The sequence below is a fragment of the Heterocephalus glaber genome, unplaced genomic scaffold (genome assembly GCF_053883595.1).
Source record: "Heterocephalus glaber isolate CG9 unplaced genomic scaffold, H.glaber_assembly_v1.0 deba00000818, whole genome shotgun sequence".
NCBI classification, from domain to species: domain Eukaryota; kingdom Metazoa; phylum Chordata; class Mammalia; order Rodentia; family Bathyergidae; genus Heterocephalus; species Heterocephalus glaber.
The window spans coordinates 16,834,007-16,856,072 of record NW_028258164.1 but is presented as its reverse complement, the minus strand read 5'-3'; the positions used below and the strand labels follow the sequence as shown (position 1 = coordinate 16,856,072).

The following is a 22,066-nucleotide window of genomic DNA, read 5'->3' as shown; positions in this document are numbered from 1 at the left end:
AATGTATTAGGGAGCAATTTAGTATTTCTCTACACCCACGTATGGTGTGCCTACCTCCTAAAGCCAAGTACACAGAGGAAAGTACTATGATGCTATCTCACAATTAGAATTATACTGTAAAAGAGAGAAGATCATCTTATGTTGAGATTTTCTTTATATTAAGAAGTAATTCTTGCTTGTGTTCAAATGTAAATGTGAGCCATAGAAAAATGAGAGACACCTCACCCTTAAGTTTCTCATTCTTTTTTTTTTTTTTTTTTGGTACCGGGGCTCAAACTTGGAACCTTGTGCTTGCAAGGCAGGAGGCTGAACCACTGAGCTAAATCCCCAGCCTCACCCTTAAGACATTCAGTACCTCTAAACCTGAGACTACTCCTCACCCTTTAGAACCTGAGAACAAAGTTTCCAAGACAACTTTAAACCTTGATCACAAGGTGCTGAGGGTGGAGTTTCTATCCAGCTATAATTAATCTCTATGAGGCTATATCTATCCTTAGCTAAGCTGTTCAGGTGCCTCAAAGACAATATCCCTTTCAGAAAGTAAGTGGTAAATATGAAACTACCTGTGTTCATGTGTATTTTTCTCTCAGTGATCTAAGACAGATCAAATGAGACCTAAGAAAGTTTTCAGATGACCCTGATATGTACATTGAGGTTTTTTACTCAGACCTATGGACTAGATTAGAAAGATATACTGTTACTCTTAAATCAAACATTGATTTCTAATGGGAGGCAAGTAGTATTACAAGTTGCTACTACATATAGAGACAAATATTATCTTAATTTTGGAAGCTCAAAAGACAGGCAGCCAGGGGAACAACTTGTTCCTACTGGAACACAAGCAGTTCCTATACAAGGGCCCCACTGGCCTGCCAATACATTTTCAGGCATGTATTCTTGAAAATCTAAGCCCTTCAATTATTTTAAATTGTCAGTATTTACCAGGAAAAAGCTGAGAACATTCTTGGATCCTGATTTGTTAGAAGTAACTACTATAGTTTTTTCAAGTCACTCTTGCAATATGTAGATGGTGTGCTGTTATGTGCCCCCTCAGAAGAGCTTTCTAGCCAAGACACCTGTGCTCTGCTGAATTTTCTAACAGACAGGGGTTGTGATGTTTCTGGATCTGAGGCACAACTTTTCAGCCTTGTGGTGGAATGTTTGGGCCTTATTATATCTAAGGGAGCCCAAGAACTGGGGGTGGAGAGTTAAACCAGTTCTTTCCTTTCCACAGCACAAGACTCTGAAGCAGCTGGGGACATTCCTAGAAATTTCAGGCTCTTGTGGCCTTCAGATGGAGGGATATGGTGAGATTGTTTGACCCCTCTACTGGCTTGTAGAAAAAACTCAAGAGACAGACACCTGGGAACCTTATTTCCAGACCAAATTCCAGAAGCTCAAGCAAGCACTTTAGGTGTCTACCTATAGGATACCATTTCAGTTTGTATGTTAATAAAAGGTGAGACATGGCTTTGGGAGTGTTTCTACAAGATCAGGGAGCTGCTCAACAGCCTGTAGGATATTTAAGTCATAAATTAGATATTATAGATTCAGAGTAATCATTAAAAGAGTAAGCCCCAAACAATATAGTTAGAACACTTTCATTCTCTTTCAAGAGGCAAAAAGCAGCCATTCGGATTCTTTGATTATTGGTTTGATTTTCTGCTTGGCAATTCAGTTGGAGTCAATCATAGCTTTTGTCTCTGGAGACATGTTTTGCTAAGGATCCCAGATCCACTCTGGAAAAGCTCCTGATCTTAATTGTCCTTCTACCTGAGATGGTTAAGATTTTGTTCTTATGCCATACTTAAAGGAACTCTTCTGTTCCTTCTCCACCACCCTGCCCCTGAGAAATAATGCAGTTCTCAACATTTTGTTTGGTTCAAGGCACTTCCCTCCTCTGTGTCTGCTGGATTTCAAGACAAAGCTTCCAGAATGGTGAGTCTCCCCTCCCTGGAATCCTTCCAGAGTAAAGCTGTCCTTCACTTATCTCTGGGCCATATAGAAAACTGGTCTAGGTTTAATCCTGAAACTCTCAAAAAATAAATGTAAAAGTTTTAGTTCAGATTTATCTGTCTTTCAGCCCTGAGGCAAAATTAGAGAATGGTAAGAACAGCTAACCTGGCTCTGGCCACTTCCTTGCACCTCTAGTCAGCCACCACTGGCACTTGATGAAATGAAGTCTAAGGTACACCTTATGCTGGGCACAGAACAAGAGGGATAGATGGGGATGTCTTCTTTCTTTTGTTTCTTTTCAAAATGGAAAAAAACCCCTGTCATAGGTAGACATCTGCAGCACAGAAGGTTGGAGCCTTGGCAGGCCTTCTTCCCTCTTTGGAATTTATACATAGCTCCAAAGAGTGTCACCTAGTCTCTTCTATACCCAAACCCAGCCTGAGTGCACACCCCCTTGCCCCACGCCGTGTCTTATCTCTTGAGTTTTTCTGTAAGCTGGTAGAGGGGTCACAGTCTCACTGTGTCCTGCTATCTGAGGTCCACAGGGGCCTGTAATTTCTGGGAGTGTCCTTAGCTGTTTTGGAGTCTTGGGCTGAGGAAAGGAAAGAATTAGTTTGGTTCTTTCTTCCCCCAGTCTTTGGGTTTCCTTAGATATAATAAGGCCTAGATATTTTGCCTCAGGGCTGCAGGGTTGTGCCTTGGATCTGGAAGCATTATAGCCCCTGTCTGTTAGAAAATTCAGCAGAGCACAGTTTAAAATTACTTGTAACAGTCTATCCCTTTAGAGGGAACAATTACACGTGGCTATCAAACAACTATGGTTATCAAAGCAACAATGAGAAGCCTGTATAGCTGGGTACTCCAGTCAGATAAACCATCAGCTTAGGGCCCATCTTAACATGGTCTTTGCTTTCACAGGTGTAGATTTTTATTCCTTTTGGTTCTTATTACAAGAGATCTCTGTTAATTGATCTACAAAGTTCTGACTAGTCTTCTTTTATAATTATAAACCTAAAAATTATAAAAGTTATTATAATTCAACTTGGCCAAATACATCTGAGGGCACTCTGGTTTATAAACAAGTTGTCTTATGTGTGTGCCTGTCAGCCCATTCAATTTGTTACAACATGTATAGCTGTTTTGTTTGAATTTTTTTCTTTTTGCATTTTGTATTTTTAAGATGTTTGCCTGTAACTATAGATAATGTTACTAAAGACATGCTTTTCCCAGGTTGTCAGATTATCCAAATAATGTCAACTGGTTTTACAAATACAGTACATATTATCTATATATAACTCAGAAATCTTTCATTGGTCAAAAATAATGTGTTAATTGTTATGATCTGGCTCTCATAAGTCATCTAAAAATTTGTTAAGATAATTAAATAAAGACTCTTGGGCTTAGGAAAACTACTGGACAGGATTCCCCTTGGTAAATAAGGGAGCAGCTGCCTGGAAAAATTTATTCCAGCCTTTGTTCACAAAGGGGACCCAATAATTTCCATAGCCTCATGGGAAATACATCAGTAAACATATCATTGTGATATGTATACATTGGTCATGGTCTAAGTTTTCTATGGGAAAACAAGGTTTTATTTAAAATGCTCTTGGTACAAAACAAAATTAAGGGGACAAAGGGTTTCATGTAACTGACAGTCATTGTTATTTCATGGTATATATATTATATATATTCATAATATATAATATATATATTCATTATATATATATATTCATGCCTTCTGGGTGAACAAGTCTTGTAGGATATTGTTTATGGTAATGAGCTTTTTTTGACTCAGGTAACTGCCTTTTTCTTGCACTCCAGCTACTTATGATAAGAGGTACATGTCAAGCCAGCATAAAAAAACAAGTCAAATAATAGTTTTCTTAAAAACTTATGTGATGTATGCTGTATGTGTCACCACACTTAGGGATGTTCAGTTGCCAAACAGTTGAAACAATGTCACACACTAAAAATAGAGGATAGACATTATAAACTCCTAAGGTACATTTATAGGCCAATATATATGTTCTCTTTAGATGGCATCCTACTAAAGGATAACAAATAAGTTTTCTTTATGTCATTTAATGTCTTGTGATCAGGTGGAGGTGTTTGACTGAAAGACTATTCCAAACTAAGATGGACATGTAAGTGTTACAAAGAAAATGTCATCATGATTGTCATGCTAAAATACTATGTGTAGCTCTTGATCTTAAGTTTCTCTATATAATGTACAACTGTTGTCTGTTAACTGCAGGGATTCAACTAAATGACCATGGTTGGTAAAATAACAGCCCTGTAACTGTGCTTTCTATTTCAAAAATGCTTAATGTCCAGACAAAATTATAATAGTTAAGCTCCCTGCTCCTACTGAAATACTTATGTCACTGATCTTCTCTTCTGGATGTTCAACAACTAAAATTTGGAGACCAAAAACTAGAAAGGTAACTTGGCTATGAGGACAGCCAATATTTTGGCCCTGGCCTTTCAAGGTCAACAAAGAATCTAGGACATGAGGGAACCTTTTCTGCAGGATCCTACAATCTCCTGAGCAGGGAGATTGCTGAGCATCAGAGGACGAATGTGTATGCCAAAGGAGGGTCACCAAGAGGGAAAAGTCTCCCAAGCTTTCACTGAAAGCAACATGGTCAAGCAAGGCCGTGACCCATCCTGATGGGTGACACTGACAGAGGAGCTGAAAAGCTCTATGCATGGTTCCCAAGTAATGCCTAAGGAGACTTAGCTGCCCTTGACAGATAGCAAGAGGTTCATACTTATTGACCTAGGTCTCACTTTAACTTGGTCTTAAACACCAAACAGAAAAGAACAACCAAAAGAGGTATAAAATAATGCCATCATAATAAATCTAGATATAAAAAGGGGCTCTAGTCACTGACCCCTTCTGGCAGTTTCTAGCTACACCAGTAGCTGACCACAGTTATGGATCATTAGGAAAAAACTATGGTAAAATCTATGAGAGCTTTGCCCCCTCACAGCAGTTAGGGGTACTTCTTCAGAGGGGGGAATATTGTAGATAGGTAAGTTAGTTAGGTATCTTATAGGCAGTTAGACAAGGCCTCCCTTAAGGCGCCAGCCCTCCAGGAGCCAACATAGAGAACAACTGAGGCACATTCACTGGTTAGCATTATAAAAATGAAAAGAAGTACTACTTCCCCTAGAGATAGATAGCAGTGATTGATATCCTAAATGGGAAATTCCTTGTATGTGATTTGTCTTCCCATTTGATTCCCATTTAATCAATATTACCTGAGTGACTGTACTTGTAATCTTGTTGGTTGGTCATGGTTTGGTCCCACCTCATGCCCACCTTGTAAATTTCTTTTGGGTCTTATAGTTTTGTCCCATTTTGTACCCGCCTCACCACATGGCTTTGCTGTATAAAATATCTTTGAAAAGTGGGGTGGGTGGGCAACCCACTTTCCCGTCCCACTTCTGTCTGTCTCAGACAGAAGCTTTCTTTCTCTCAATAAATTTTTCCTACTCTTAAAAAAAAAAAAAAAAAGGGTGTCTGAACTCTGTTGGCCAAGTACATTGCCTTTCTATTAAAATGTGAGATCCCCCATGTCCTGAGCAACATGGACTGATTTGAGCCTTTGTCCCAGAGTTCACTGGAAAACAAAAGGTCACACTAGATGTCAGGTGGTCACTCCTAGATTTGAGGAACTCCTGTGAGAGGGGTCACCATGGAAACCAGTCCATTGCCAGGCAGCCAGATAAATGGCAGGCAACAACATGCTGGTGTGTGTGTGTGTGTGTGTGTGTGTGTGTGTGTGTGTGTGTGTGTTGTTTTGGGAGGATGCAAAGGATTAGCCTGGTACCCCCTATTTAACTGGGCATCCAGCTAACCCTGGACTCTGGCATGTAATACAGGGCTACATCCAATCAAGATTGGCTGAAGATGAAGGGAAGGAACCCCGTTCCGTCAAAGGCAAATCCATGTTGCGTGCTAGATGGACCAGGATGGGACTAAGGAGAGACTAAGCTGAGGCCTCTGGGGACCCATATGTCACCACTCTGCATGGAGGGTCCCCCCATGGATAATGGTCACATGAGCAAAGGGCTGCTCAGAAGGGTCTGCAACATTAGCCCCCCTGGACTGCAGGCAGTGTCACCTCAAATTCATATGCTGAAGCCCTGACCCTCTGTGTGGTTCTGTTTGGAAGTGGGTCCCTTGGGAAAATGAGAGGCTGGGGTCCACATGATGGGATTAGTGTTTGTACCTGGAGTGGGAGGGACCAGAGCCCTCTGTCTTGCACCGTGTGAAGAAGACACAGTGGAAGCCACCTCATGCAAGCCAGGAGGGGCACCTTGCCAGGAATGGATCAGCTGGAGCCCACACCCTGAGCTCAGATGCAGCCCGGGGCTGTGAGAAGTGAGTTTCTGCTGTGTAAGCGGCAGGGTCTGTGGATGTTGTTTCGGCAGCTGGAGCCCATGGAGCACCTTCCTGGCCTGTGGCTCTGGGAACCTCTTTCACCCCTTTATCTCAGTCTTATTACAGCTTCTTTTGTGGCAACCACAGGCTGGCAGGTGCAGGTGCTCTCAGGGCATAGAAGGTGCAGAAGGCGGTGGGTCTGCATCCAGCACTGCCTGTGCTATGGGTCTGTTTCCCTGGCAGAGGCTGGGGGAGCATCAGAAGCTGGCAGCAGGGCTGAGGCTTGGTTGCCTGGGGGTCCAGCAGCAAGGGGCTCATGTTCATTGACCTGGTAGACTTGGGGCCATCTGGAGAGGCCAGTGGGTAGGCAGCTCTGTGTGTCCACGCTCTTGGCCATCAGTGGCCTCCAGTATCAGCCCCATTGAGCTGGTAAGGAAGTGAAGTGTGGGTGAACAGGACTGTCTCCATCCGCTTGGGCTGCTCTAATGCAGTGGTAAACACTGGGAGTCATGGCATCAGGCATGTGCATTACACTGTTGTCTGCCTGTTCCTGGCCTGGTCACCTCTCCAAGATCCCACCTACCATGATCCTGCCACCACCTTGGGGTGAGGATCTCAGCCTAGAAGTGTTGGGGAAACAGACTTCCAGACCATAAAAGTGACCGAGCACCATCAGCCCACTCAGATCAGGCCAGGGGCAGACTGTTGTCCCTCTGAGCCCACAGAGGCCATGTCCTAAAGAGGAAAGAGAAGGGCTCTCCTGACAGCGTGAGATTTTGCCACCCAGAGTCATGAATAGGGGTGATGTGTTTATTTTGGTTCCTGTGAAGCTTAGGCAAATGATTAACAGTTGATCAATTATTTAAAATAAAGCAAGCCTGCCAACAGATTCAACTCAACAGTGATGGAACTTGTGCAAGGTAATGAGAAATAATTAATCTCTCCTGTTTGCTGCTCTCTCGTAAACACAGAGTCTGCTCTTTTCCCGCCCTGCTAGCCTACCTTGGGGTAGTGATAGAGCTTTGCTGCCGGGTACGCCGAGCCCGTGTAGGTTGGCAGCTCCATCACGGGCACACGGGAGTCATTGATGGTGGCGTAGGCCAGCCTCGTGCCATCTGGAGACCACCAGTGCGCGATGTGGGTCTTCAGGATCTCCTCTAGGGAAACAAAGCAGAGAAATGTGAATGGGTCGCCAGGGAGGGCACCCACAGGGGACTCCACACCACAGCATGCACTGTGGCCTCCTGGGGCCTGGCCATCCTCACCTAGCCCCAGATGCATGCCTTTCAGGCTCCAGAGGGCTCTGAGGCTGGTGGCTGAACCCGTCTCGTCTTAGTACTGGGGGCCTAGTAAGCCTCTTTTCTAAATTATCTTCTAAATAATAATCTTTCTAAATTTCCTATTTCTCCTTATTGTAATTGACATGCTTCTCCAAAGCCCTGTCTCTGCTAATGAGCACTTTTGAATAGAATGATTTCAGACTGTGATTTGTATATTATTTTAAACACAGAACCAGAGGAGGTCAGCTTGCACTGCAGCACAGCAGCTGGTGTGTCCAGAGCTCTCAATGGGAAAGGGGTCTCTGCCCAGCTCTTAGCCTGGAAGGATAGGCAGTCTGCAGGAGGTGTGGGGCCGGCAGACAGGATATGCTCCTGCCATGTCCCAAGGCAGACAGGAGAGGAGGAGGAAGTAGAGGAACTCAAGGCCCAGCCTGTGTCCAGCCCCAGAAAGATGAATCCAAGTGGGGCTGGGGTGTGGCTCAGTGGTGGAGTGCTTGATTGCCAAGCAAGCCTGACACCCTGCCTTTCATCCTCAGAACTGCAAAACCCCAAACTCAAACCAAACCAAACACACAAAACACCAAGAGAAAGAAGGACCCAATTCAGTTCACTCTGGCAGAATATGAAGCATGCCAGCCTAGAAAGGACAGAGACAGGAACCGCGACTCTCTTAGGTTCCTACCAGAGGCACCCACAAGCTCTTCTCTTCCCCCAAGTGCCTGGCTACTCAGTGTCCACTATACATAGGTTTTTTAGGTGTTTGAAATACAATCCAGGGAGAAAAATTCTATGTGCTTATTTTTCCTGTACTGAGATTGAACCCAGGCTCTTTGTCCTTATCTACATCTCCAGCTCATTTTTTATTTTGTTTTCAGTCAGGGTCTTGTTAAATCACTAAGCTGCCAAGGCTGAGTTTGAATCTGTGATCTTCGAAACTTAGCCCCCTAGAGCACAGCTTGTCCCAGCACCAACCTCATGCCCATGGCTCTGAGCTCAAGGGGTTCTCTTCTACAGAAAGGGCTTCTTGTAGCATAAATGAGCCCCTCCTGGTTCTGCTTTTGGAATAACAATTCCTGTAGTTACAAAACAAGCGGCTCTGGTCCCTGGCAGGCAAGGACTACATTCCCACCTGTGTTCCTACATTAGAGAGTGCAAGCAGGGGGCTGAGAACACTTGAGAAGCAGCACTGGTGCACAGTTGGGTGGGGAGCAGCTGGTTGGAATGGAGTTGGGGGTCACTGCCCAGGGAGAACCTGGTCACCAAGGGGAGGTGCACTGGGAGGACCCAGAGCTAGGCCACCCTGGCCACAGAGGACTCAGTCCTTGACCATGACCATGAGGACAGTCAGAGGAGGCCATGTGCCAGGAGAGGCTGGCTGGGGTACAGGTTTTCCCCTCCCCACGTTGGAGACCTGGGTACCCCTGGAGGAATGATGGCTGCATTAGTGTCCTTCTCTCTGTCCTCTGAGACACCTCCTTCAGGGTAGCACAGCCTGCAGTGACCCTGCTGCTGCTTGTAGCACCAGACAGCAGTCTCATGACTCATGAAGCCATGGTCAGGCCACCTTCCATCCCCAGGATGTCCTAACCTGGACCCAGTGCTCAGACAGCGGGTTCCAGGGCCCTAAGTCCTGGGTCCGAGCCCCAACAAGTGGTGTGTTCCTGAGTCCTCACATATGGAAGGGGATCCAGTAGCTGCTCTAATGTCCCTCACTGGGATTTCATGGATCTGCCCTACTTCTGTGGGGACTTGGGGCTCTGTGGGGGTAAATGGGGGGAGAGAAAGCCCTGCAGGCCAGTCTCTGGAGCTTGTGATTTTCCAGCACTGTCAGGTGTGAGCTTGGAGTGAGGTGACTCAGAAGTGACTTTACACGGAGTCACCTGATCTGCCAGGGTGCTGGTGGGAGCAGTGAGTAATAGACCCCAGCAGATGGCTGGCTGGAAAAATAGGCACCATTTGAATGCAATTTTCGTGATTCTGTTCAATCACTTCTCCAACATGGAAACAGCGCCAGTGAGTGGAGTCTGAGGGCAGAGAGAGGAGGGAGCATGGCCCAGCAGAAGTCAGCACGGGGGCCTTGCAGTGCTTTGCGGGATGTTAATTCCCAGCCCCAGTGGACAAAGGGCTGGCAGCCATAAGCTTCATAAATGAAGAATGCTGGATGGAGACAAACAAGAATAACAGCCAAACCTCTGAGAGACGACTTGTCTGCTCCTTCTCTTTGAAGCCAGCACCCTCTCCCAAGACCAGAGAGGTCAGACATGACGCATGGACAGGCACATCTTCATCATCCCACAGGCATGGTGAGAGGCGACCAGGAGGAGGGTGAAGTGACCCGCTCCTTCCCACCCACCTTGGTTTGCTTCTCACTGTTGGACTTGCCCTTGGACCGGAAGGAAATACTGTTTCTCCAGCTTAGCACAGGTCAGGGTGGGTCACATGTGGGGACAGAGACTAAATATGAGTAAGGACCTGAAGCTGGGCTGAGGAGACCACATTTTCATCAATCCCATCAGCAAAGTGCCAGGGTCCTATGCCCAAACTCAACTTGCCTTTCTGAGACTTTGGATGCAGAAAAACAATCAATGTAGACCACAAAACGTGATATTTAGAATAGAACTTGGGGCCTGTCGAATTTGGGGGTGACACACTGTGTGAGTGCATGCGTGTGTGTGTGAAATGTGAGTGCCTTCCAGTCCCAGCCCACAGTGACATGGTGGCATGTACAAAGGTGTTCTGCCACGCTGAAAGCCTGGCCCTGTAAAACAAGGGTAGCTAATTTGCTTTCCCTGTGTGTCCATGAACACATTATCTCTTAGGGTTTTTATTTTTCTGTATGTTGGTCACTCATCAAGGACACCATTAAGAATAAGAAACTAAGGGGGAAAGGACCAGGCAGACAACACCTGGGCATCATAGCATTCATTATGAAAGTCCCTGTTCTGCAAACATTTTCTTCAAGATCCCCGGCTTAATGAGGCAGCTGCTTAAATGCCACATACCAAACGTGGTTTAGGAACAGAGATTTGCAGACAGAGAAAAAAAAATCCCTATTTCATCAACTGAATTAATTGCATGAGCCCTTGTCTCTGAACAGAATGGATAGCTCGTCTTTCCAGCAAGCCCAGCTAACTGAGGAATCTTCCTTCACCTTCCTGTTCTGGGGGACTAGTTTAGCATCACATGGGGAGCTTTGCTAAGATGCCCCAAGGTACCCAGTGGGTCACAGCAGGCACAGCCTCAGCCAGTCTCTCATTTCTTGCCCAAACTGCCATTGGCGGTGCTGCTCACCCATGCCAGCCTGTGTTTCAGGCACTTGTCTGGCAGGACAGGAGCCCTTTGGGCTCCAGATGGTAGAGGGCAACTCAGCCAAAGGGCATCTTCACATCTCTGGATTGCTTGGCAGACGCAGGTTAGGAGGTGCACACTGATCTCATTCTGTCACATTCTCGCAGAGTGTCAGGGGTGGCTTGAAGGCATCACTTGGCTAGGCTGTGTGCATGTGTGCTGTGGATATAGGTGTCGGTGGCCCTGCTCCAGGAATGGGGTCTATGTGTACAGGGCACCTGGGAGCCCAGCAGGTGGCTTTGTGGTGCACATTTTGGTTAAAGATGACCTGACCAGAGAAGAAGGTAGAAGGCCTGTCACTGTGAACACATGGAGGGGCCCGGAGGACTCCATGCTAAAGGAAGTAAACCAGGCACAGAAAGACCAGGACTACATGATATCACCTGGAAGTAGGATCTAGGGGGATCTAGGGAAAGTGACGTCACGAAGACAGCAGGAAGAGAGTGGGATGGAGAGGGGATGTGTTGGTTACAGGGCACAGAGATTCAGTGAGACAGGAGGAGCAAGGCAGGGGTTCTATTGGGCATTGTGGTGACTGTGGTTGACAAAACTGTGCACCTGAAAGCTGTGGATAGAGTGGGGTGGGTGTGTTCTCCCCACAAGGAACACCAAAGCGATGCACGTGTTAATCAGCTCAATTTAGCCACCCCACGATTCATACACATCTCAGAACAACAAGTCACACACTGTAAATATATACCATTTTGTCAATTAAAAACACCACAAACAAAAAATGACTGGAAACATCCATGCTATCTTGTGAAATAAATATCGGTTGCAGAATTGTATCCACAGGGTCTCATCAGCAGGTATGAAATTATTCTGGGAAGCTGCTCTTCTTCAACAAATGACAGGCTCCCCTTATGGGTTTGTTGTGTTCCCTAAGAGAGATGAAATCCACATGAAACCTGTGCATGTGACCTTGGAATGAGGTTCATGCAGACATAGTCATAGGTAGCTCAGGCTGAGGTCATCCTGGGGTGGAGTGGATCTTGCAGCCACTATAATTGCTGTCTTTATGAGGAGAGAAGAAGGGCACAGACACAAAGAGGTGACCACATGTGGCCACAGAGACAAAGTGATGTGTCTACAAGCCCATGGTAAGTCCCCTTTCCCAGTCAAGGAATTGGAGGTTCAGAGAACTTTGATGAAGAAAGACCGAGTACTCCACATAGGGCGAAGCTCATGCTATGATAGGGGGAGATGAAGTTTATAATAAACAAAATATTATCTTCCACAATCCCAATACCCAAGTGATCCACATAGAAACTATAAAGGATGGTGGGGGCTGGAAACACAGAAATAGCCAGAAATTTGAGTGACACTGCAGCAGGCTCTTCCTGGAGCAGGAGTGGTGAAGCCTGGAAATTGACCTCCAACACCCACACTCTTCTCTTTTAGTAGAAGAAAGCACGCGTTTTGGCTGGGAACATGGCCTTCGAGGGCAAAGGCAAGGTTTCCCGGCCCCTGGAAGTTGGGGTGTGTGACCAGTCCAACCTTCACCTCTCTTTCCCTCTTCCTGCTGGCTGGAGTAGATACAGGGTGAGACTGCCTCAGCACACAGGTGATGGTGACACTCTGGCACGGACCATGGAACACCTCAGGGTGGAAGAGACCTGGCTGTTCTTCCCATCACACAGAGCTCCTCCGGTGAACACCTGAACCACAGGAGGAGAGCCCAGGTCACTGCCAGGGAAAGATAGAGATGCCTATCAGGAGAGAGTGCTTGACTCCTGGTCAGCTGCAGCTCTGTCACAGGGACTCGCATCCTTTGGTGAGATCCTAGGCTGGATGAGCTGTTGGTCCCCAGAGCTCTGCTGAGCTCCCCAGGGATGCTCAGGACCTGAACCTGGGATGCAGAGAAGGGTTGCCCAGTTCCAGGCCACAGGGAGGGAGGCTGGGACAGGGGTCAGGCCTACAGTCCCTGGGGGTGCCTGATGGGCAAGGTCCACCTCTGACATTCAGCTAGAGACACCAGAAGGTGGCACAGACATGGGCCAGAAGGGCAAGTGGTCACATGGGGACTCTGTGGAAAAGGCATCTGGGCTTCTGGACAATGGGGCTCTGGGCTTCCCACACAACGGGCTACCCAGACCTTGCTGGGCTTTGGGGTGAGGTGGGGTCAGGGTGGGAGCCATGAAGTGCTCGCCAAAGCTCGTATTTGTGTTCCCTCCCTCCTGTGCACACCCTCCTCTGCCCTGTGTGGCTCAGGGATGTTGTGGGAGGACACACATATACTTTATCTCTCCCTTCTCACAATGGTGGAGCTACTGATGAGTGGTTAGAAGCCAGACAGCCACTGTGCGGGGACAGTGAGACACGGAATTCCCCTTTTCTTGCTTTGAACATAGCCCCTGCCATCCACACATTTTGTCACCTTTTCAGTTTCCTGCTTCCTGTTAATGCAGTTCACCCACAATGACATTGTCCTATTGCCTCAGGCTTCACTAGGAATCTCAAACTCACGTTTTTTCAGAGACAGAATGTGAAGTTACAGACGTTCTCTAAAAGCCAAAAAGAAAATGTCCTTGGGTTTACTTTAGAGACAGTGGGACAGTGGCACAAGGTGAAGGGACCACAGAGACCTCTGTGTCAGCTCCTGAGTGCTGGGCCCAGGAAGCTCTTGGGCCACTGTGTTCCCCCCCCCCAACACAGGCTACACAGGCGCCCAGAGAGGGCAAGGCTGTCGGCTGCAGCATGTGCCAAGTTCACACACTTTGAGGCTGGGGCAGAACAATTTGGGGAAGGTGTTGGGGGTCCATAGCCACCCAGAGGAGGCAAAGAACATCAGAAGCATCTTCCAGAGATGAATTCATAAACACATCCAGGCACCTAACAATGCTTTGATTAGTGATGGACTGCATACATGCATGATGGGGTCCCACGAGGTAATAATGGAGCCAGAAAGTTTGTATCATCTAGTCACATCATACCGCCACATCATATTGTCACAGTGTCCTAGTAAAACCCCTTGCTCCCTGTCTGGGTTGACACCCATGTAGACAGACTCACTGCAGTACTAGTCATGTGAAAGTATAGCAGCACGACTATAGATAGTATATCATCCCTGATGATGATAATATATGACCACGTTCCTGGTTTATGTATTGACTACACTTCTGATCATTTTTATAGAGCTCCTACCTATCAAGACAGAAGTTTGCCATGAAACAGCATGGTGTCGTGCAGGCAGCAGCAACACCTATCTCCTGTCAATGCTTCTCTTGACCATACTGAGAGGCTGTCTCACAGCCCTGTACGTGCAGGCTGTGTTTGCGCACTATAGGATGTTGCCATGAGGCAGAATCCTGAGAGGACCCCATTGTTGAGTGAAGCACAGTACACTTCTTGACATGATTTGGGGTTATTGGTGCTCTTTCTCTGGAAAGTCTTTGTATTGGTCAGCTTTCCTGTTGCTGGCACACAATACCTGACCTCTACAACTTAGAGGCAGAGAGGTTTAAGGAGGCTCATGGTTTTGAGGGATTCAGTCCATGGTTGGCTGCTCCATAGCAGGAACATCATGGCATGGTGGGCATGGAAGGGCATGGTAGAACAAAGATGATGAGTTCACAATGAAAGGAGAGCACAGCGGGGGAACAGCACCAGGGAGGAAGGGCTCAGATATAGACCCTAGGCCATACCTCCAAGAACCATCTATGTACACCAAGAAGCAGCTTTACTAATCCCCTGGGCAGCTCTGAAGCCAATCTAGTTGATTCAATCAAGCTTAACTACCACAGCCATTCATGCCTCATTATAAGTACTCTACTGAGATCCATGCTTTGCTGGATGTAGTAGGCTCTATTTCCTAACACTGGCTTCTGTGGTACATCCAGGGCTTGACACTCCTCCCAAGAGGTGCTGTTCTTTCTGTGAGCCAGACCTGTATTTTGAGCAGCCTGGACACTGTGAAAGCTGATTCAGGGAACGTCCAAAGCTGGGTCCTAACAGGTAGTGTAGCTCTATGGCTCCCTCTGGCACTCAACCTTGATACCATCTGCCCTGCTGTGAGGGAGCCCAGACCCCTCAGAGAGGCCACCTGTGAGTGTCCAGCCAACATGGCCCAGGTATTCACTGGAAGCCAGCATTAGCATGGAAAATGACATCTCCATGCAGCCACATGGTGTAGAAGTCATTGGATTTTAGACCACTGAGACCAACTTAAGTTACAAAAGGTTTGGAATAGAGAACAGCAAGGAAAGGTAAAAACAGGAGCCTGCATGTCAGTTTTCCCGAGGTGCATTATAATCTTGGTTTGAGTTTCACTCTGTCTCCTTCATTTTTCAGGGCACTTGTGGAAGCTTCCAGACTTGTCATCCTGGAGCCTTAGCTTCAGTGTCCTCACACCCAAGTAGGCAACAGTGGGCTCTGGATGTCCTCCTGTTCCTCACCATCTGCCAGATCATGCCTCCAACCATTCATGTGTCCCTTCACACCCCTCCCCACCGTTCACCACCCTGAGATGTCCCTGACTCTTGAGACTCACCGCTGAACATGGTTTCTCTATGCCCTCTCCTTTGAGCAGTGCTGTAAATTGCATGTGGATATAGAGGAGGCATTTAAAGTACAAGTGGATCCTCATCGAGGGAGATAATCAAGTGATAATCAACATCTGCAAAGATTAGCTAAGCAATGAGCTGGAGTGTGTGCACTCCTGAGCACCTGTGGGAGTTTGCTGTGGAAGAGGGGACCAACCCTAGGCTGCAGGCAACGAGGATGCATCCCCACGACAGGCAGGGGAAGCAGGGCCTGGGACACCTCTGCTCTCTAAGTCCTGGATTGTGGCCATCATCTCATATACTTTTTCTAGAGTACCCCCCAAATTTTATAAGCTTCCAGCCCCACAAAGTAGAAATCTGTATCTTTGGGAGAAAAAAATCCATAAAAATATCATCCTGCTTAGAAAGATGGTTCCTACTCACATCTCAGAGGCCAAGAGTTGTCCCAGCAGGGCCTGAACAGGCCCTGAGACAGAACACTGGCTCTGTCCCCTTCTCCAGGGCTCTTATCCTTAACTGAGAAATGAGGGGTTGGCATGGCTGAACCCCCTCTTCCAGGAAAATGGCAGACACCAAATTCTAGTGCAGTTCCAAACCCTTGGTAGCTCTAAGACAGTTCATATTTCATTCATCCCAGCAGCACTTGGGTGGATTTGAAACTTTTCAATGTGATTTGACCTTTGGTCTCATGGGCTGACAGTGACCATGGATTTGAAGACTTCCCTATGCAGCCACACAGGCCTGTCTATCACTGGCTCCTGGGATCCTCAACTTTGATGTGACTCAGTTTTCTTTCAGCAAATTCTAGGATGCTTACTACTCAGATGAGAGCACCAACTCCAGGTCCCCAGGACAGGGCCCAGGTGAGGGCCACTGCATCTGCAGAGTGTGGTCTGCCAGACAGAAGACGCAGGTGCTGAGCATGGTCCAAGGGACCCAGGGAGAGGGGGGCCCCTGGTGGGGAGGAGATGTGAGGGGAAAGGACACATTGCTCTGGTCCCTGCCCAGCCACCTGCTTTGTGGGCTGATCTCTGACCTCTTCGAACACTGCCAGAGGACATAAAGGCAATGGCCACTCGGAGAGACCTGAGCATCCTGGCATCCACAAGGAAGAGCATCTTAAATGGCATTTCCTGGAAGCAAGGCTTCCAAATTCATTCCTGGAAGCAAGTATTACTCTGATTCCAAAACCAGGGAAAGACCCAACCCCAAAAGAGAACTACAGGTCAATCTCCCTAATGAACATAGATGCAAAAAATCTCAACAAGATACTGGAAAACAGAATACAGAAGATCATCAAGTAGATCATATACCCCGACCAAATTGAATTTATCCCAGGGATGCAAGGATGGTTCAATATTTGTAAATCAATAAATGTAATACACTATATTAACAGAGTCAAGGACAAAAACCATATGAGCACCTCAATAGTTGCAGAAAAGGCATTTGACAAAATCCAACACCCATTCATGATAAAAACCCAACAGAAAATTTGAATAGAAGGTCTTTATCTCAACCTGATTAAGGCTATCTATGAAAAACCAACAGCCAAAATCATACTAAATCGTCAAAAACTGAAAACTTTCACACTAAAATCAGGAACAAGAGAAGGATGCCCACTATCACCACACCTGTTCAATATTGTTCTGGAAACATTAGCCACAGCAGTTAGAAAAGAGAAAGAAATAAAAGGAATAAAGATAGGAAAGGAAGAAGTTAAACTGTAATTATTTGTTGATGATATGATACTTTACATAGAAGACCGAAAATACTCTGCCAAAAGACTTCTAGACTTAATTGAAAGATTCAGTAGAGTAGGTGGATATAAGGTCAACACTCAAAAAACAATAGCCTTTCTGTACACAAATAATAGACTCACTGAGAGAGAAATTAGGGAAACAATTCCTTTTACAATAGCATCCAAAAAAAAAAAAAGAAATATCTAGGAATAAATCTAACACAGGATGGAAAAGACCTCTACACTGAAAACTACATTACTCTGAAAAAGGAGATCGAGAAGGATATAAGAAAATGGAAAGACATCCCTTGTTCCTGGGTAAGAAGAACAAATATAGTGAAAATGGCCATACTTCCCAAACTACTACATAGGTTTAATGCAATGCCGATTGAAATTCCAACAATATACTTCACAGAACTAGAGAAAACAATCCAAAAAATTCATTTGGAATCAGAAGAGACCTAGAATAGCAAAAGCAATTCTAGGCAACAGAGACATGGCAGTGGGTATTACAATCCCCAACTTGAAACTATACTACAAAGCTACTGTTATAAAAACAGCACTGTACTAGCAAAGAAACAGACCTGAGGATCAGTGGAATAGATTAGAAGATACAGAAACAACTCCAGACATACTCAGCCACCTCATCTCTGACAAAGGAGCCAACCATCCTCATTGGAGGAAAGATAGCCTATTTAATTAATGGTGTTGGAAAAACTAGATTTCAACCTGCCAAAGATTAAAACTAGACCCATACCTATCACCATGCACTAAACTAAGATCAAGTGGATTAAAGATCTAAATTTTAGTCAGAAACACTAAATTTGCTGGAAGATAAGTTAGGTAGAACTCTTGAAGACATTGGCATAGGTAAAGACTTTATGAACAAAACCTCAGTAGCATGGGAACTAGCACAAGAATCAACAACTGGGATCTCATCTTATTAAAAAGCTTCTGCACTGCAAGAGAAACCACCAATACAGCGAAGAGACAACCTACAATGTGGGAAAATACTTTTAGCAGCTGTGCCTTAGAGAAAGGACTACTATCTAGAATACATAAAGAACTGAATAAAATCAGACCCCTCAAATTCAAAGACCCAATTCAAAAATGGACATCTGAAATGAACAGACATTTCTTAGACAAAGAAGTAAAAGCAGCAAATAAATATATGAAAAAATGTTCAACATCACTGGTTATTTGAGAGATGCAGGTGAAAACAACAGAGATTCCACCTCACCCCAGAATGAATGGCTGTTATCAAGAAATCAACCAATAACAAATGCTGGCAGGGGTGTGGGGAGAAGGGAACCCTTCTCCATTGTTGGTGGGAGTGCAGAATGGTGCAACCACTGTGGAAATCAGTATGGAGATACCTCAAAGAACTGGGGTTGGAGGTCTCATTTGACCCAGCTATTCCCCTGCTGGGTATCTTCCCCAAAGAATTAAAAGAATCGTACCACAGCAATATATGTGCACCCATGTTCATAGAAGCACAGTTTGTAATAGCTAAAGCTTGGAAACAGCCCAAGTGCCCATCAACTGGAAAATGGATAAAGAAGATGTGTTTTTTAAAAATATAAAATGGAGTACTACTCAGCCATAAAGAATGAGAAACTAGAGACATTTATAGCTAAATGGGTGCATACTGAGGGCATCCTCTTAAGTGAAATAAACAGGACACACATGTGTAAATACCGAATAGTTTCTGTAGTGTGAGAAACTGAAAGTGTAATTAAGGATTAAAATGATTAAAATGAATAATTGATAATTTGAAATAGGAAGAAAAGGTTCAAAGGGGTAGGGGTGACAGGAGGGGAAGGGGAGAGATCAGAGTTACAGGCTGGAATCTCGAAAGAATCTATATATAGATTGTGTTTAAAACTTTAGGAAGAGATGTAGATAGAGACTAGGCTGGAGCTCATCAGTGGGTTTGGAAGGAAGAGTCACTGAGATTGAAGGAGAGAAGGGTGTGTTTCTAGAAGAAGCACAAATACGTACAGTACACAGTTCTTGATAGTGTGATAAATGAGTGTTACTGTTTTATGCTGTGGTTTTCATCCTTTAGAGTATAATCCTACTTATATAAAATAATTTACTGTAAAACAGTGTGCTGCTATGCCAGTGGTAGCCTCAGGTATCTCATGTTTAACTGCGTATTTGGATAATATCAAGGGACCGTCACAGATGATTGACGTACACCTTCTCAGTTTGCTCTTAGAAACTGGCACTCTGTGTGGTACTTTGCAAGATTATATTTCCATCACGTGTCACATGACTGTATTGAAATTTAAATTTAAAAAATTTGGCCTACGTGGAGTCTACTAGCTAATCAGAACTTTTTTCCCAGACCAGTATTTGTTCAATATTAGTTTTGAAAATCTTTCTAAAACAAATCACATCCTTTGATGTCTTGTTAATGCTTTAGATATTTTTTAAAATTATATGGAAAAATGTTTAAGTACTTTTCAGTTTTGCTTTGGTTGAGTTCTATTATATTTGAATATTATTATAGTTTTTTCCTTTGCATTGCTTTTCTTTGAATAATTTTAGTTTTTGTATATGTGTGTGTATAGTGAATGGTAATAAAGTTATACATTTAAAAAATGGCATTTTCTGCATCTGGGATTTCCATCCTCACTGCTGCACAACGGTGCATGTTCCAGGGAGAGAGGTGTCCGGTCACCCAGGAGGGATGCTTCTCTTGATTTCCCCACATTCTTTCCCTCCCTTCCCCCACTGCAACCCAGTGCCACCCGGGACGTGGAGCCAGCTTGGTGGGGCCTGGCAGCGCTAACTCTCCAGCCTGTGAGAACCTGCAGGTCAGGCAGCCTGGGAGGGGCCTGCAGTTTTGCCCCAGTACTGACTCAGACTCATGAATTCAGCTCTCGAAATGTGTTCAAAGTAAAATGGAATGTTCCACCATGATGCTCGCACCGCCTTTGTGTTAATTTAATAATCTCAGCGACTGGTTTGGTATCTTAGGTAAAATGGATTATCAACCCTGTGCTGATTTTTAATTTCCTTAGACAGTTATATTTTTTCCTGATACTTTGCCAAAGCTCATCATTCTTTTAATATTCACTAGAAAGTTACAAAAAAGATTGAGGTTGTAAAATGAGAATTTTAATTAGAAAGTGCCTTAGCGACCAGATGAGAGTTACCACAGTTTGTATTTGCTGAAGGTTTCTTAAAAATGCTCACTTTATTTTGTCCTCTTGTCAAAGTTAGAAGTTTTTGCCACAAAGCAAAATTATACCCTTAAAATTAAATGTAAATTTCTTTACGGATGGCTTTCGTTTTAAGATGATAATGGTAAGAATACCTTTTCCTTTTATGATGCACTGTGGGAAAGCTCATTGTAATACATATTTTCAAAGAAAACCCTGACAAAGCCTCAGCCACCCTAATCAGGCTGAGATATTCTACATAATTATTTCCTAATATCAGTGAAAACACCTTTTAAAAATCCGGGTATCAAAAACAATGTGTATCAGACAGGAAATTAGGTCTCAAGGTTTTTTTAAGAGGAAGGTTAATAAGCTGTAAATTATAAACAGCATTATAAACAGTTTCCGCACCCAGCTACACCGAGTATTAGCTGTTTCTTGCTCTGCTGTTCAGAGAACAAGTGTCTGGGATTCCACTTGTGCACACCATGCTGGCCCCGGAGAGGCAGCATGAGACTGGGGTGAAGGAGAAGGGTCGGGGGCCGTTCCCATCACCACATGCAGCAGCCAGGGGCCATCAGGGGTCACACAGGTGACCCTGCACGCTTTCTAGGATGTGGATGGAGAAGAGCAGGCTGCACTCTGTGTTAGAGGATGAGCCCCCTTCCACGTGGGCACGTCAGCTTCTCCTATAATAAGCCCAGCCTGTGTCCCTGAGCTGGAAGCCCCTTCCCCATAGGGGCTTCGACTGTGAAGGGAGAGGATGCCTGAGAGGTGGTGACATCCCCAATCACCCATCCCTCCTTGGACGATGACGACAGTGGCTGTGTCTGCCACCTGCAAGTGGTGCCCGTGCCCTCACACGGGACAATACTGGCCAATAGGCAGGTGTCTGTGGGGTCCTTTTCCTGCACCCAGGGCTGTCACTGGGCGTATAGTTTCAGTCCTGTCATCAAGAAAATAACAGAGCCAGGAGGATGGCTGGGCGCTGCTTCATTTCAGCAGATCAACCAGCCATAGTGATGCCTACAGATCACTGCCCTGTGACTTTAGCAACGTTCTCTGTTTAGGAGAAGATGACGGGAAAGTTGGACTGCAGGAGGGACCTGACCCTAAAGGGAATCCCAGTCCTCAGGGGCTGTGTCACTCTGGAGGCCCCAGCTCCTTTGGCATCATCAGTCCCTCCACATGCAGGGTGACAGACCAGGGCAGGGCACATGCAGGTGACTGGTGAACAACCTCAGCAGGACCAGAGATGAGCAGAGGCAGGGGCACTGTGTTCACAAGGTCCCACCCATCTTTCCCTGGCCTTTGACATGGCCCTATATGGAGCCAGATCCATCTCTGGGCCACAACAGCACCACATCCAAGAACCTGGCTCTCCAGGCCCAGTCTTCACTGCCTGTGTCCTGGGACACCCTGGAACCCAGCAGTGCCTGTATGATCCATGGCCTTCCATGGTGTTCAACAAACAGGAGGGGTCAATAAATGCTTTCAAAGCAAGCAGAAGCATGAGAACTACCAACAGCAGTGTAACAGCTCCTGGACACACACCTCAGCAACGGTTGCATGTGGAGTGTAGGGAACAGGGGAAGGGGACGTTACCAGAACCTCTGCAGTAAGTCCTGGTCTCCTGTGAGCCACGGCAGCACACGGCGAATTACAGGAAAGGTAGAAAAATG

General features: G+C 45.6%; 1 protein-coding gene across 6 annotated transcripts in view; it reads right to left on the bottom strand.

The window, feature by feature from the left end:
• Dpp6 (dipeptidyl peptidase like 6) overlaps window positions 1-22,066 on the bottom strand; it is an 863,175-nt gene that overhangs the window by 90,666 nt on the left and 750,443 nt on the right. For all 6 annotated transcript variants that reach the window (XM_004860345.4, XM_004860347.4, XM_004860344.4 and 3 more), the window contains exon 9: window positions 7,349-7,503. In XM_004860345.4, the coding sequence (XP_004860402.2) occupies window positions 7,349-7,503 (155 nt within the window). The remainder of the gene's footprint in view (window positions 1-7,348; window positions 7,504-22,066) is intronic.